Source organism: Giraffa tippelskirchi, chromosome 11 (genome assembly GCF_054371585.1).
Source record: "Giraffa tippelskirchi isolate mGirTip1 chromosome 11, T2T-mGirTip1v1.2.pri, whole genome shotgun sequence".
NCBI classification, from domain to species: Eukaryota; Metazoa; Chordata; class Mammalia; order Artiodactyla; family Giraffidae; genus Giraffa; species Giraffa tippelskirchi.
The window spans coordinates 83,267,240-83,281,779 of record NC_137285.1 but is presented as its reverse complement, the minus strand read 5'-3'; the positions used below and the strand labels follow the sequence as shown (position 1 = coordinate 83,281,779).

The following is a 14,540-nucleotide window of genomic DNA, read 5'->3' as shown; positions in this document are numbered from 1 at the left end:
CCACTTTGTTGCAGAATCGTGCGGACACCCATTATGCTCAAAGAGCTCATGTTTCCATCAGCTGACTCAATGACCAAGAACTAGCTATTCACATGTCAAACCCTAGAATGACCTTGCCATTTTTAAAAATTTTAACTGATAGGCTTTAAAAATCAATACGTTTTTTCCTTGTTTATCATAGAGAGATTCTCTGGTCTGTACTTGGCACTATGAAGGGTAGGAGGAACATGGTTGGGTTTGGGGGATTTCCTGGTACAGTTCATCCATCCATACTTGACTGATGTCATCATAAGACTCTCTGTAGGGGAATTCCCTATGTGCCTAGTGGTTAGCATCCAGGATCCTGGGATTCTGGGGCTTCACTGCTGTGGCTCAGGTTTCAGTCCCTGGTCAGGACTGAGATCCTGCAGCTTGCGCAGTGCAGCCAAAACCCCCTCTGTGTAATTCTCCTCCGGGTTCCAACAGCTCCATTCTAGTCTGAAGGCGCGGCCTGGGGCCCTCCCTCGATTCCCTTCACCGCCTGGGTGGTGCTCAGTTTTTATGACAGCTTGGGTATCTCTCTCTTCCCGTGTAATGCCCTTTCCCCAGTGACACTCTTGTACCCCTCCCCTCATATACACAGTAGGTAAAATCCCTTGTAGTAGAGGACCTCGGAGCACCAGGTCATCTTTCCTTGCAGCATTTATCATAGTTTTAACTTATACTTATGTGACTGATGTCTGTCTCCCCAACTACACTGTGAGCTCCAAGGCAACAACGCGGTTTTCCTGTGCACTGTACTCTCAGCATCGACCTAAGTTCCTGACACAGGACAGGAATTAATATTTACTACATTTTATTTATTTATTGGATGGATGGATGAGTAGATGGATGATGTTCTTACTCCAGTAGCAAAACTTAGAAATAAGGAATCCTATTAAATTGTCCAAGAAAATTAAAAATGCATAAATTGACACTGGGGCGCGCTGGGAGGAAGGAAAGGACAGTCTTCTCTGCACTCGCAACAGGTGGCCACTGCTCCCTTGAAAAAGCACTTAATTTACTCAGTTCTAATTGCATTGTTCCATAGTAGGATAGAAACTCTTCAGAGATCGAGATTGAGTTTATCTAATTTATCTCAGCATCTTTGGTGCCTGACATTGAACAGGTACTTATTAAATGTGCAAGAATGAACAGCACTCAAGAAAACAGAAAAGACCAGTGTTTAAGCTGAGTGAGTTTCCCAGGTGGTGTCTGTCTTCCTTATTGGAGTTGCCTGCTTCCCCATGTTCCCCCAAAGCCGCTCAGCCTTACCTTTCACACATCAGGAAAGCAAAGCCCAAACAGATTAAACGAGCTGTCTGAAGTGATGCACGGCAGAGGCAGCATCAGGACCGGTCTTCCTAACTTACACCCACTGCGCCCTCCTCCTCATGACCAAGGAGCACTCTGAGCAAAGAGACTGAGGAACCTGGGGGCTCAGTCTAGGGCAGATGGCTCAGAAAACGGGGCCCATCAGCGCCAGGCTGACCAAACTCGACCAGAAATTGAGTTAACAAAATCTGGTGTAATTAACACTAGGTTTGAATTTAGGGTCTTTATACAAACCAAAGAAACAAACAAAAACAGTGATGAGCTACATTCACCAAGAAACATACGGTTAGGAAAAGGAATAACTTAAATGGACATTCTTTTAAGAAAGCCTAAAATTATACCAAAAGACAAAAACATACCATATAGCAATGTCTGTTGAAAATATCTTTTTATTATAAACAACATGAACACTTCCTAATACACATTGCATATGCAGTACACTTTCTTTTCTTCGCCTGAATTTTTATGAACATAATCTCTCAACACAATGGTTCTTCCCTTCAAGGCCATTTATATATTCAACAAGTACCAAGTGAAAGGCACTGTCAAAAGTTATGGGAGGATTAAAGAGGAAAAAAAGGAGAAAAGAGGAATAATTTTATTCTTCAAGAGGACCATGTTTTCTTTATTTTAGATAACTTTGTTTTTTAACATACACACTTCCAATTTATAAGATGTATTTTAGACTGTTTCTTTCAAAAACAGTTTATATATCCAAGGTAAACTGGACAATTAAAATGATTTTAGATAAATTAAATTAAAACACTACTTTTAGTTTTAAATAATCAAGTGATTTATGAAAAAGTGATGCTATGGCCTTAGATCATTTTGTTAACAATTTTAGTTTACTTTGATGTTTTTGAAAGACCTGATATATTTTAATAATTTGTCTTCTATAAATATGAAAAGGAATAACTGTCTTCTTTGAGAACAGTCTTTGAGTCACTCTCAAAAGTGAAAATTAAGCACAATCCAAAGGCCACATCTTCTGTCCTCACTATTAGTCTTTGTCTCCTATCATTAGTGACTTTGATGTTTCCTTAGTGTCTGTATGAAGAGGGGCATGTAGATCCAAATATTTTTAGTGCAAAAATCCAAATATTTCTTTAGAAAGTTGTCTAAAATGTATTTACTGCAGCCATTTCCGTTTGGTTTATTTTTGTGTATGGATGTCATATGTTACCCCCAAATTTCATTTTCATACTATTTTATAACATTTAGTAAAGATAAACCATTAATTAGATAAATGTATTTGCTTTTATGTCTTTGCAAAGTTTTCTTATAAATAATATGTTAAGTAACTTTGACGCACCATATATCTCATTTTTGATGGAAATGTTGTCAACTACTGCTTCTACATAGCACACAAGAATTAAATGATTCATCGAGATAATGAATTTCATGACTTTAAAATACAATGTGGTTCCTGCCACGCATAGTTGTATAGATACTAAATAGTCAAAGATAACTTACTGAAGCTCGTTCACAGAACTAAGCTTTCCCCTGATATCTCTCCTTCTCCCATAACTCACCCCCGAAATGTCTGGAAGTATCATCTCAAATGCTTTCCAGGATTTAAATAACAATACTTTAAAAACATTTTTAACACCACAATAAGGAATTTGTTGGCATGACTCGAACAATACGGTTACTCCAGATGCTGTATTCAAACTGTATGGGTCCATTGAAAAAATAGATATAACCTATAAGAAAAAGACCAAAAAGATTTCAGAGTTTGAAAATAAAGTTTTACTCTAGCTAACATTAAAAGCTCAATCTGTTAGATTCACTTTTTTAAACATTTCAATGCCTACCTTTATAAACACCACTAATGCTTTAATGCATTGCTTATAATTTAAAGAGGGGGAAATGGATAAAGGTTTCTAGCTCTCCTAAAATGTCACCTCAAATTAATTGCTGTTGTGGCATGAGTTCCAGTTTTGAGGATTGAATTTTCTTTTTTGGCCGTGCCAAGCAGTGAAAGCACAGTCTAGACCTCCAGGGAATGCCCCCAAATGCTTGAGTTATTGATAATGGTTATTTGTTGTAAGTTAGAGATAATGTCCTTTTCCACAATTAAAGCAAAAAACATTTTTTATTTATTATGTTATTTGTCTTCATATATAAAATACTCCCCAATTCATTCCTGATTTTAATCATGGAAATACTTGTCGCATCTTGTGTGCTGTGCTTAGTTGCTCAGTTGTATCTGACTCTTTGCGACCCCACTGACTGTAGCCCGCCTGGCCCTTCTGTCCATGGGGATTCTCCAGGCAAGAATACTGGAGTGGGTTGCCATGCCCTCCTCCAGGGGATCTTCCCAACCCAGGGATTGAACCCAGGTCTCCCACATTGTAGGTGGATCCTTTACCATCTGAGCCACCAGGGAAGCCCTCAGTATCTTTAAATTTAAAGTCATGTTTAAGATTTGGCATCTTTTATTCATAGAACTAGCAGTCATTAAGTTAAGCTCTCATTAATTGTAAGCATATTAATTTTTGTTTGCTGACTGTATAAGTAGTCACAATAAGTAATCCCTTAATTATACAAGGTTTTTATTAGTGAACCTAAGTTCTAACTGAGGGGCTACAGAAGCTCTCCATTAAGATCGGTGAAATAGTTACCATTTTTCTGGTAGACAGCATCTACTTTACCACCAATTCCTGGGAAGACCTCTTCTATGAGTCTGGGGTAGTCTTTATCCATCACATGGTGAGTGTCATCATAGCTATATAATAAGAAAAAGAAGCTCTTTAGTGGGTAGTAGGTAAATTACTTTAGAAATAATACAGTGGATATAATGGCAACTTTCAAAACTGACGAAGTTTCCAATTTTTAAGTCCATTCAAAACATCTGGTAGTTTTTTTAAAAAAATAAGAATTATAATACTGAGTATACAGTAGATACCTGGTGAGTATTTTGACTTGCCTAAAGGCCCTGTTTATAAAGATGGTTATAAACTCATTTCCACTTCAAAATTTGTACATCTGTTTTAAAAGTATGTTATTAGGAAAGCATTTTTAGTGTATGTTTCTGCGTTGAACAATTGTCAACTGATCTCTCACTGTGTGTAAGACAACTTGCTAAGCAGTCATGGATACAAAACTGTTTAGGGGTCAGTTTCTACACAAGGAAGTTACAGAGGCAAATGGTAGTAATAAAGTGAGGGTGGGGAGCATAGATTTATCCTCCCATAACTATATATTCCACACTCCTCTCCCCCAGCACACACTCACACTCCAGCCAACCAAACACATTCTGAAATCAACCTAGGAGAACAACCTTCCATGATACACTCTTCCTACTGTTACTGATGAGTGTTTTATATTCTTGAGGTACATTCCAATAGGAAAAAGCTAAGAATCATTGGACCATCAAGAAGGCTAAGACATATACAGATGAAATTATAACACTCGGCAATAGGGGCTAAACATCATGAGAGAATACACATGAGATGTCATGGGAATTACGTGAGAAGGGAGATAGCCTTTGAATGGGGTGATCAAGAAGGACTGTACATAAAATGGTATTTCAAATTAACTTTAAACAACGGAGAGAATTTCAAGAGGATAAATGTAGGGAAAGACCTCTAGCAAAGAAAATTGTATAAGGGAAGGTTATGTGGAGATAAAAGCACAAAGCATTTGAGAGATGGTAAGCAGTCCATCTTGACCAACCACAGACCTCATATAGGATAAAGGGACAGAAACACCAGACCAGGTAGAACCTAGATAGTAGGATTTAACAGTCGTATTTAAAGTTGTGAGTGTCATTATCAGAAATAAGAAGCCAAAAGGTAAAGATGATATATACAGGAGTGTGTATGTGGACACATGCCTGCGTGTGTGTGTGTGTGTGTGTGTGAGTGTGTGTGTGTAGAGGAAGTAAAGCTACCATTTAAAAAATTCCAAGTTTTGGATACCTATGAGATAATCATCCCTGACTTGACTTGGGTTCACAAACATTGCCAATGTCAATGCTGCCTTAAGCTCTACACATGTTTCAGGTAGGCCAGTTCTACTTGGTTTTCACAAGGATCTGGCTTTACAAGGTATAAACCTAGCAGCTTCCTGGCCAACCCCTGCACTGGATCAACAGACTAGAAAGTGTGGCCCTCTCTCCCTCAGTCTTATCCTGTACATATTCTTGTGTTCCCTCTGGCCACTGAAGATGGAGTTGCATGGAGATTAGGAGATGATGACAAGAAAGAGAATCCAGGAGACAGATGAAATGAACATGTCAAAATCCGAGAGACAGTTTTGCCATGGCTTATGTAGAACAAATGACTAAGAAAGAAAAGCGTGGCCCAGAAGGGGTGGGAATTGCACGTGTATTTTTCAAGAAGGCTTGAGACTTTGACATGCCTATCTTAGGGGCGACCTGCAGGAGCTGGCGTGGAACATAAAAGAATGACTGGTTTGACATTTAAAGTAATGCATGAGATAATAATTTTAAGCAAGAGGAGGTGCCCGAGGCTCACTTCGCCCTCTTACACATGATGCAGGGTGAACACGGCTGCCATACCTCCAGACTTGGTTTTCTGAGAAGAAGAGCGTCTTCCCTGAATTCTCAAAGTGAAGGGCTGCGCTGATCTTTTTAACGTCTTTGGGAAATCCCAGTTCAGATATTTTTTTGGGATAATCTTCCAGAATATCATAACCACTAAGTGCCCAAAATTTTCTGCCTAGAATAAGTGAAAGAATCGTTTTATTATTCAAGGGACTCTATTAAAACTCACATATGTAGGCCTTTACTTTAGCAAAGAGAAAATCATTTTACACATTTATAAATAAATTAGTCAATGTGTGTGGTCACCGAGTTTAAGAAACACCAAAGTATGAGTGTTCTTCAAAAATTAAGATCCTAATTTCCTAAATGTAAGCATAGCCAGTGGAATATTATAATCAGTTTGACTATTAACTTTGAATATTAAGCTTGGAGCTGGGTTAAAAATATATTAAGATTTCTACAGAAATGAGCAGCACAGTAGGAACAGGAAATTAGATTGAAAACTCAAGTTTTATACTGGTACAAAAGTTTCTTCTCTGAAAAGTAACTTCATTATGCTGCTGCTGCTGCTGCTAAGTCGCTTCAGTCGTGTCCGACTCTGTGCGACCCCACAGACAGCAGCCCACCAGGCTCCCCTGTCCCTGGGATTCTCCAGGCAAGAATACTGGAGTGGGTTGCCATTTCCTTCTCCAGTGCATGAAAGGGAAAAGTGAAAGTGAAGTCGCTCAGTCGTGTCCGACTCTCAGCGACCCCATGGACTGTAGCCTACCAGGCTCCTCCGTCCATGGGATTTTCCAGGCAAGAGTACTGGAGTGGGGTGCCATTGCCTTCTCCGAACTTCATTATACCATTCAATATAATAGTCACATAATAGAAACAGCATTAGTAGGATCTATGTAGCTAATACAAATTATGATCATGAAGCTGGAATAGCAATTTGGGAACCTGTGTCAAGGGAACAAGTAAATTATTAAGATGCATACATACTATGAATGAAAATGTTTAATATATGTTTTACATATGATTAGGGACTAGATAATAAAGTGAGAAAATAAATTGACCTTTCAGAAGGAGGGATTATGGATAATTTTTTTTGAATTGTTAAAAATGTACATTGTTATCACATTTTCTCAGCAAACCATTTTTGAGAGGAACTAAGAGAATCAGAGAGTGAGTGTGAGCAGTAATGTGGCCATTTTACTTGTCAAACCTGAGGACGCACCGCTTCAGTGGACACTTGGTTTCAGAAAGGTTTCAGGTGCTTTCTGGTTTCCATTTTGTTATACTTGATTCTTAATTTAGATATATCTTTGACAATAATCATTTCATTAAATCTCTGGTAGCTAAAGTTCATCGCTGCCTGTTCCAGGCATAATCGAAGTTTCGCCGGTGGAAATCTTACCTCTAAAGATGAAGATAAGGTCATGGGAAGGGTGCTCATAGGCAGCATCTATACGGTTGGGAAGTTCTGGCCAAAATGATTTTGTTAAAAACAGCTCTGCTTCAACCTGCTGAGGATGCAGCCGCCAGAAGAATCTGACACAAAAGTAAAACACAGAGTTTGCATCATTTCTTTGAGTGCAGCGTTTCTATCCCGCTAGCCACTTGTCTCCACATCAATACAGATAAGCCAGACGCAACCATTCCCTACTGCCTGTGAAGGGGCAAGGTTTCCACTTCCCTTTAAATGCCAGCTAAACAAATGCTTTCTGTCTTAACTCTAGCCTAAATACTGAAATCTAAAAATCTCACAGAGCCTCTGTGAAGGCTCCAAGTCCTTTGTGGGCTGGGATCATTCTTTGTCAGTTTTGCATATCTTGCAAGTGGCAAGCAAATATGCCAGGCACTGTGTTGGACTCTGGAAAGAAACCATGACTGACACAAACTATGCTTCCAAGATCTCATGGCCTGGGGAATCTGATACAAGAGAAAATACTGGAGCAAAATGAAATTAGAGCTATAATAGAAGAGAAAGGAATGCTATTGGATCACAGATGAGAGAATAATACAGACAAGTAACAGATAATTCAACAATGAATTAATGAGTAAAGGAACAAATAAGGATATTAAAACAGTATCAAAATTAAAAATTAGTACTTCATTTTTCATCACCTATAGATTTAGGCTGTAACATGCTCATATGTTACCAGAACCAAAGTTTCCGTTCCTTTTCCATACGAAAAGAAATTCACATGAAATTATGAGTAACAACTTACTAATTTAGTAATTGATTTTAATTATTGTGTTTTTTTAAAATAAATAAATTGTATTCCTATATTTATTTGGTTATTTTTATAAGAAAAACTACAACCAAAGATGTAAAAGAAAGCTATACAATGCCAAGCTTGTCCATTGAAAAGTAAAATGTTTATCCATCAGTTATTTTATTTCATCTCATATATGTAAATAAACTGTCCAAAGGTCTATTATTTTTACTAACTTCACCTCCTTTGGAATTTTGACCAGATGTTTTGGCAATCTCAGACATGACTTCAGAAATGTTTGTTATATGCAGTTTTCATAAAATAATACCAAGAGTACCTGTCTTTAAAGATCAGTGTTTCTCCACGGAGACTGGTAATGGCGTCAAGGGATAAGGAAGGGTCACATTTGTCCGGCGTTTTCGGATGTTTAGAGTTGGGGTCTTCATCTCCTGGACCTGCAGTCATGAAATGAGTTAAGGAAGTGACTGAGGATGACCTGGTCCTACCAATGGAGAGCGGGAAGGGTTTCATCCAGGGAGGGCAGTGGGTCCTGCCACCTCCCACGTAATGCGCCAAAGAACCTGTAATCCTACTCCTTCCTCCAGGGCTACCAGGGTCTTGCCTGTGGGACTTCCCCTTCTGTTTTCAACTTTAAAGACCCTTGAAAATCATCTCAGCTTCAATTCAGCTTTCTTGAGGCTGGTGATAGAAATGGGCTGGGGGAGCAAGAGACTTTGGGGAAGCTTTCCCCATGCTTTGCACAACCTATTCACAGACTTCTCCTGAGAAACACATTCCTCTCACAGCCATTTCTGGAGGCACGTCATCTCTGTGGGAGCCCTCCTTTGGGCTCTTTCTCTGGCTCTCCAGCTGCCAGCCTCAGCTTATCTTGCTTTAGAGTTTATCACAGTGCGTCTGTATCTCAGTGAAAAGCCGGCCTTCGGCCGCTCTGGTATGACTTGCAGCTTGTAGGTAACTCTCCAACCAGCTCACATGAGTGCAAGAGGATTGCAAGACGTGAAATCATTCTGAACTTTTTCACTACCTGTATCCTATTAGTCCTGTCGTTAAGGCCCTCAGCCAAGATATAGTAGAAATAGTAAAAACTGCAAAATTCTTGCCTCTGCCTTCACAAGCTACTGAGGTAGATTTCAGTTCAGAAGAGAAAATAGCTTGGGGCTGGCCTCACCCAGCTTTCTGAGCTCTGTGTTCTAGAAATGTTGACACTGATGACTGTGTACTACGGCTTTACTTTTATTTATGGCAGGTATTTTTGCTTGTTCGGGTTGCGGTTTAATTATTTTGTAAATATTATTGAAAATTTGGAAGGAAAATAAAGGAAGAAATTCTTACAAATGTTCACTATAGATATTGGTTAAAAACTACCATGGGCCACTTGAATTGTTTCTACTGTGGTAAACAGCAGTAGTTGAAAGAATACCCAAAATTTATAAAAGCTGGTTGAAATCTCACTTTCTCCCTCTGAAAGCTACCCCAAAAGTTGTGCTCCTATCTAGCTGTGTTTCACGCAGCTGTGTTACTGTAGATATACTATTTAAACTCTACAGCCTTAGTTTCTTCATTCATCAAATGAAGAATAAATTATTGCCATTTCTTATGTCAGAGGTATCGTCAGTATATCAAATGTACCTTGCAATGTATAAAATACAAATACAAGGAGTTACATTCTGCAAAAACTTTGGGGAATGGAATATTTTCTACTTGAGCAAGTAGATTAATATTGAAAGAAAAAATGAGCGTGCTTCTCCAGGTGTTAATAACAAAACCAGGACAGTAATATTGGTAATGGTAAATTCATTAATAATTTAGAAAACAAATGTGTATATGTCTTCTGCTGTCAAGCTGATAGATCAATAGTTACCATAGAGAGACTGAATCCCTTGGACATCATCATCAGGAAGCATAAAGTGGCTTTTGCCAGTGTAGGTGTAGATGGGAAACATGAGTGCTCCTGGGTCCTTGGAGTGGTCCAGACCCAAGGAATGGCCAAACTCATGGGCAGCAACAAGAAACAAGTTGTAGCCTGTAAGAAAACAAAGGAACTGAGAAAACGAAGTCCTCCAATGACCAATTCACAGAATAAATACTCTTTTCTTCATCTATTTATTATGTCGTCATTTCTCCTTGTCTATTTGACTCAGTTTTCAGAGTTAATATTCAGTTGCTTAAAGGAAGATTTAAAACATTGATTTAATCATTATAAATTGGTAATCCTTTGATTACAGCTGCCTACAAAGATTATCGACAGATTGATTAGCAATCAATAAAGTTTTATTGTGAAGACACTAGTAATCCTGATTTGCTCTTTGCTTTCTCATGTCAGCAAGGAAAGTAGAGAGTGATGACCTTAAATGGAAACTCATGGGGGAAAAGATTAGGGTGATACATATCTAGGGTGCTGCCTAGAAAATCATCTAAATAGGAGCCAGCAATCAAAGGTATGACAACCAAGCATAGAGGATGCGTTAAATACAGTCTCCAGGAATCTACCTGGGAACAAATTCCTACCAAATGCTCCTTTCCAGTTTATCTCTAGACTCAAGAATTTAAAGAAGCGGAAACTCTAGACACGATTGGCCAACCTTCCTCTACTGTCGAAAACTACTGTGTCTCTGTGTTTACATTATTTCCTCTAGTCATTCTTCCCACAAATTCTTGATCCTTCTGGTATTTTAAATTGGAAAAAAATAAAATATTGAAAGAAAAAAACACATGAAAGCTGGACCCAGTGGTTTCAGTTTGACCTTAAATACCCTTTGCTATCATAGCCTATACATGAAGAAAATATGTAAACAACTTAGTGAGTTGTGCAGACTGTAGCATGATCATTCATCAAACCCAGAATTTACCCAGGAACCAAAGACTGAGGCTTACTGTGACTATGTCTTAATAATACTAGGTGTTGTACTAGGTGTTGCTCTTTCTTCCTAAAACCATTCTTACCTGTGAAATATTCAGACTTTAAATATGCAAACTCCCACCTTTCCCTCCAAAGACAGATTGGCGGCATAGGCATTTGAGACATTGATTATTCAAGGCCCAGTTTTACTTTTTGGAAAAATAATTCCTTTTTTTAAATGAATAATAAAGACTAGATGTTTTTGAGGCTTACCCTCTAATTGTCACAATAAAGAGTCCATATAGCTCCAAAATTAAGTCCTTGTTGGAATAATTTGGTTTTTCTGCCTAAATTAGCATTCTCAATTCTTTTGACCCTTGAAGATTCAACTACTGACTGAATTCTGTCAACAGTTTCATTTTGCTTTTGTAAATACAATTTAATCTGGTTTGTCTCATGCTTTCTGAAGTAAGAAACTATATTGATTTGCTAGAGTGGTATTTGTAAAAATAGTGGTATAGACAATCTAAAGAAGTAATCATGCTGCTGCTGCTACCGCTATGTTGCGTCAGTAGTGTCCAACTATGTGCGACCCCGTAGGCGGCAGCCCACCGGGCTTCCCCATCCCTGGGATTCTCCAGGCAAGAATACTGGAGTGGGTTGCCATTTCCTTCTCCAGTGCATGAAAGGGAAAAGTGAAAGTGAAGTCGCTCAGTCGTGTCCGACTCTTAGTGACCTCATGGACTGCAGCCTACCAGGCTCCTCCATCCATGGGATTCGCCAGGCAAGAATACTGGAGTGGGTTGCCATTTCCTTCTCCAATGCATGAAAGGGGAAAGTGAAAGTGAAGTCGCTCAGTCGAGTTCGATTCTTAGTGACCCCATGGACTGCAGCCTACCAGGCTCCTCCATCCATGGGATTTTCCAGGCAAGAGTACTGGAGTGGGGTGCCATTGCCTTCTCCGAAAGAAGTAATCATATAACAGAGATTATAAATATGACTAGATTTGTGCCATTAATATTTCTACAAATAAAAAAACTATTTCAACTCACATCCAACTTATTTATGATCTACATATTTAGTTTTTAGTTTTGTATAGTTTTTAGATTTGTATTTGTAATAAACTGTAGTTCTTCATATGTCAGAGGTGTCAATAATAACACCTTGGTTAACAGAAAGCATTTTGATCCTATTCAGAGTTAGCTAGTATCCCTCAAGCCACTAGAAGAAGTAGATTTTGCTCATTTTAAATGTTGCATATTGACTTGTAGAAATGCCATTTGTAAAAACTAAGTAAAAGATGATTATACTTATTAAACTTTTTTGAAAAATATAGCCAAATACCAAATATAATTTACAATATGCTTCTTAACTTCTTTTCAATGGGATCTGATAAGCATGAATTTTATCTTTATAAGAAATATTACCTTTGGAACTACTTGTCCAGGTTTCATCATCATCAAAATGAGCATCTCCTCCATAATTTGGTCCAGGAGGAAAAGCGTGAGCCAACAGCCCAGAAGGTCCATCAAACGGGTAGAAGTCACCGTGCTCTACACACAAAAACAAGAGTTAAGAGTCTAATTATACCCAGTAGTGCCTAGCCCTGGTGCTTGGTGAGTTTTTGTTGAATTCTGTAAAAACTAATGAATAACTGAAAGAAGGAATAAAAGAATGGAGCCAATAGTAGAATATAAAAATGCTCAAAAATTATTCTGCATCATTACCTTTAGTTCCAAAAGAGATCATGATATCAGCAGTGCCATTGTGAATTCTGGTAAAATTCAGAGGTGTCACATCAGACCACACCTTGAAGGCTTTTCTGAAGGCCTTTTCCACTTCAGAATGAGTCAGATCAGGTGTATAATTCACAATTCTATTTAAGAGAAAAAGCTTGAATCACATTTTTGGAAAGTGAAAACTCTTTTAGAATATATTTTCTTGGAGTACTGCTTTTCAACTCATAATGCAATGGCTTCCCTAAAAGTTCTACTAGAGGTCCATTGTTTCAAATAACTTGTTAATTATGATGTCATACAAAGACATACAATGCCATGAAGAATTTGATTAGATACTTGAGTATCTCCAAATTTTTGGCATATAAAGTTTAAAGTACTTAGATGTTTACTAAAACTTATATGGCTGCCATGCTAAAAGTTTTGTGTCACTATGGACTAAACAAATGATATAGTTCTGTAAAGTTCATGAGAGAGTGAAACTCTCTATTCTTAGCACTGTTATAATAAATATGACTGTTACATTTTCAGATTTTCTTGAAACTACTCTTCTATTTTGATTTTATATCTGAAAGAAACATATTTAGTTTTGCAATAACAATAATGCTGGCTTAATGCAACAAAAACATATAATAGATATTATAAGATATTCTCATCAACAGTATTAAAGTTACTCCTGTCTCTGTGTGCTCTGTGCTTAACCGCTAAGTCGGGTCTGACTCTTTGCAACTCCAAGACTGTAGCCTGCCAGGCACCTCTGTCCATGGGGATTCTCAAGGCAGGAATACTAGAGTGGGTTGCCATCCCCTCCTCCAGAGGATCTTCCCAACCCAGGGATCGAACCCAGGTCCTCTGCATTGCAGGTGGATCCTTTACCATTTGAGCCACCAAGGAATCCCAGAGTCACTCCTAGACCTACTTAATTTTAAGTTTAAAATCTAAGACCTACTTAAAACAATGGGACCACACATGTTCTGTAATCTGTAGCTTGTGCTGAAAATTAGACATTTGATATTACAAAAAGCAACAAATATTAAAGAAAGAATAGTCTATGATTTACCTGTAGGTTAAGTTCATTTTGGACCACTTGAGAGTTCGAGGAAAAACATTGTATTCACCCACATCAGGGACCCCACATCTTGGTTTTTTCATGATGTCTAAGGTGTTATCATCAAGTCTGCCAGTCACCTCTAAGCCAAAAAATGACTGCATTTCTCTAAGCCTGTCAATCACAGAGCTTGCTGCAGTTTTCTTCAGGATTCCAGCAGGATTCTGAGGATAGTAGTATGATTTCAGGTAGTTCTAAAAAAAGAAAGCAAAATGACCCTCTTTTAAAAGAGAAGGGCATTTGTGAGGTATATCACATCACTGGAATTGTTAAAATACTCTACCTCTGCAAACTGGAAGTCTTCCTCGGACAAATCTTCAGAATCTCCATCACTGGGAAGGGGCAGGGACCAACAAGCCGTCCAGCTAAAGAAGAGGAAGCCAGCCAGGACACTTGGGTGCATCTTGGATGATCGTGCCTGGAGGCAGCTGCCTTTCCCAGACAAGTACCTTTACTTTTATAGGCCTATGGTGGTGAGTCATCAATTATGGACAAGTTTCAACTTCCTAGTCAGTTAAAGGTAAACATGCTTACATGGCGCCTTTTGTTTTTCCTCCCAAGAAGTGTGGTTTGTGGTAGAATTTGAGGGAAATATAATATGAGGGCTTCTCTGCTTTCAGCAGGGTCTCAAAAACCATCTTGCAAAATAACAGCCTCAGCATATTTATGGCTATTGTGGGAAGAAACAGAGAGTGAAATTTTCACTTCACTTGGCAAAAAATTTTCCCCTTTGCAGAAGAGTAACTACTTTTACTTTTTCTGATAAGAC

General features: G+C 38.4%; 1 protein-coding gene across 1 annotated transcript; it reads right to left on the bottom strand.

The window, feature by feature from the left end:
* Window positions 1–2,918: 2,918 nt before the first annotated feature.
* Window positions 2,919–14,174, bottom strand: MMP13 (matrix metallopeptidase 13). The gene is made up of 10 exons (XM_081538305.1): window positions 14,055–14,174; window positions 13,724–13,965; window positions 12,655–12,803; window positions 12,355–12,480; window positions 9,950–10,111; window positions 8,405–8,522; window positions 7,266–7,399; window positions 5,879–6,038; window positions 3,978–4,081; window positions 2,919–3,056 (listed from the first exon to the last, which is right to left on the bottom strand). Exons 1-10 carry the CDS (start codon window positions 14,172–14,174, stop codon window positions 2,956–2,958), a joined length of 1,416 nt encoding a protein of 471 aa, XP_081394431.1. The 3' UTR covers window positions 2,919–2,955.
* Window positions 14,175–14,540: the final 366 nt, after the last annotated feature.

Excerpts from the sequence above, each read along its gene's own strand:
- MMP13 (XM_081538305.1), bottom strand. The coding sequence starts at position 14,174 with ATGCACCCAAGTGTCCTGGCTGGCTTCCTCTTCTTTAGCTGGACGGCT. Across the intron at positions 12,804-13,723 it reads AAAATGAACTTAACCTACAG|AATTGTGAATTATACACCTG; the intron begins GTAAATCATAGA and ends TCTCTTAAATAG. Across the intron at positions 7,400-8,404 it reads ACACTGATCTTTAAAGACAG|ATTCTTCTGGCGGCTGCATC; the intron begins GTACTCTTGGTA and ends CTTTTGTGTCAG.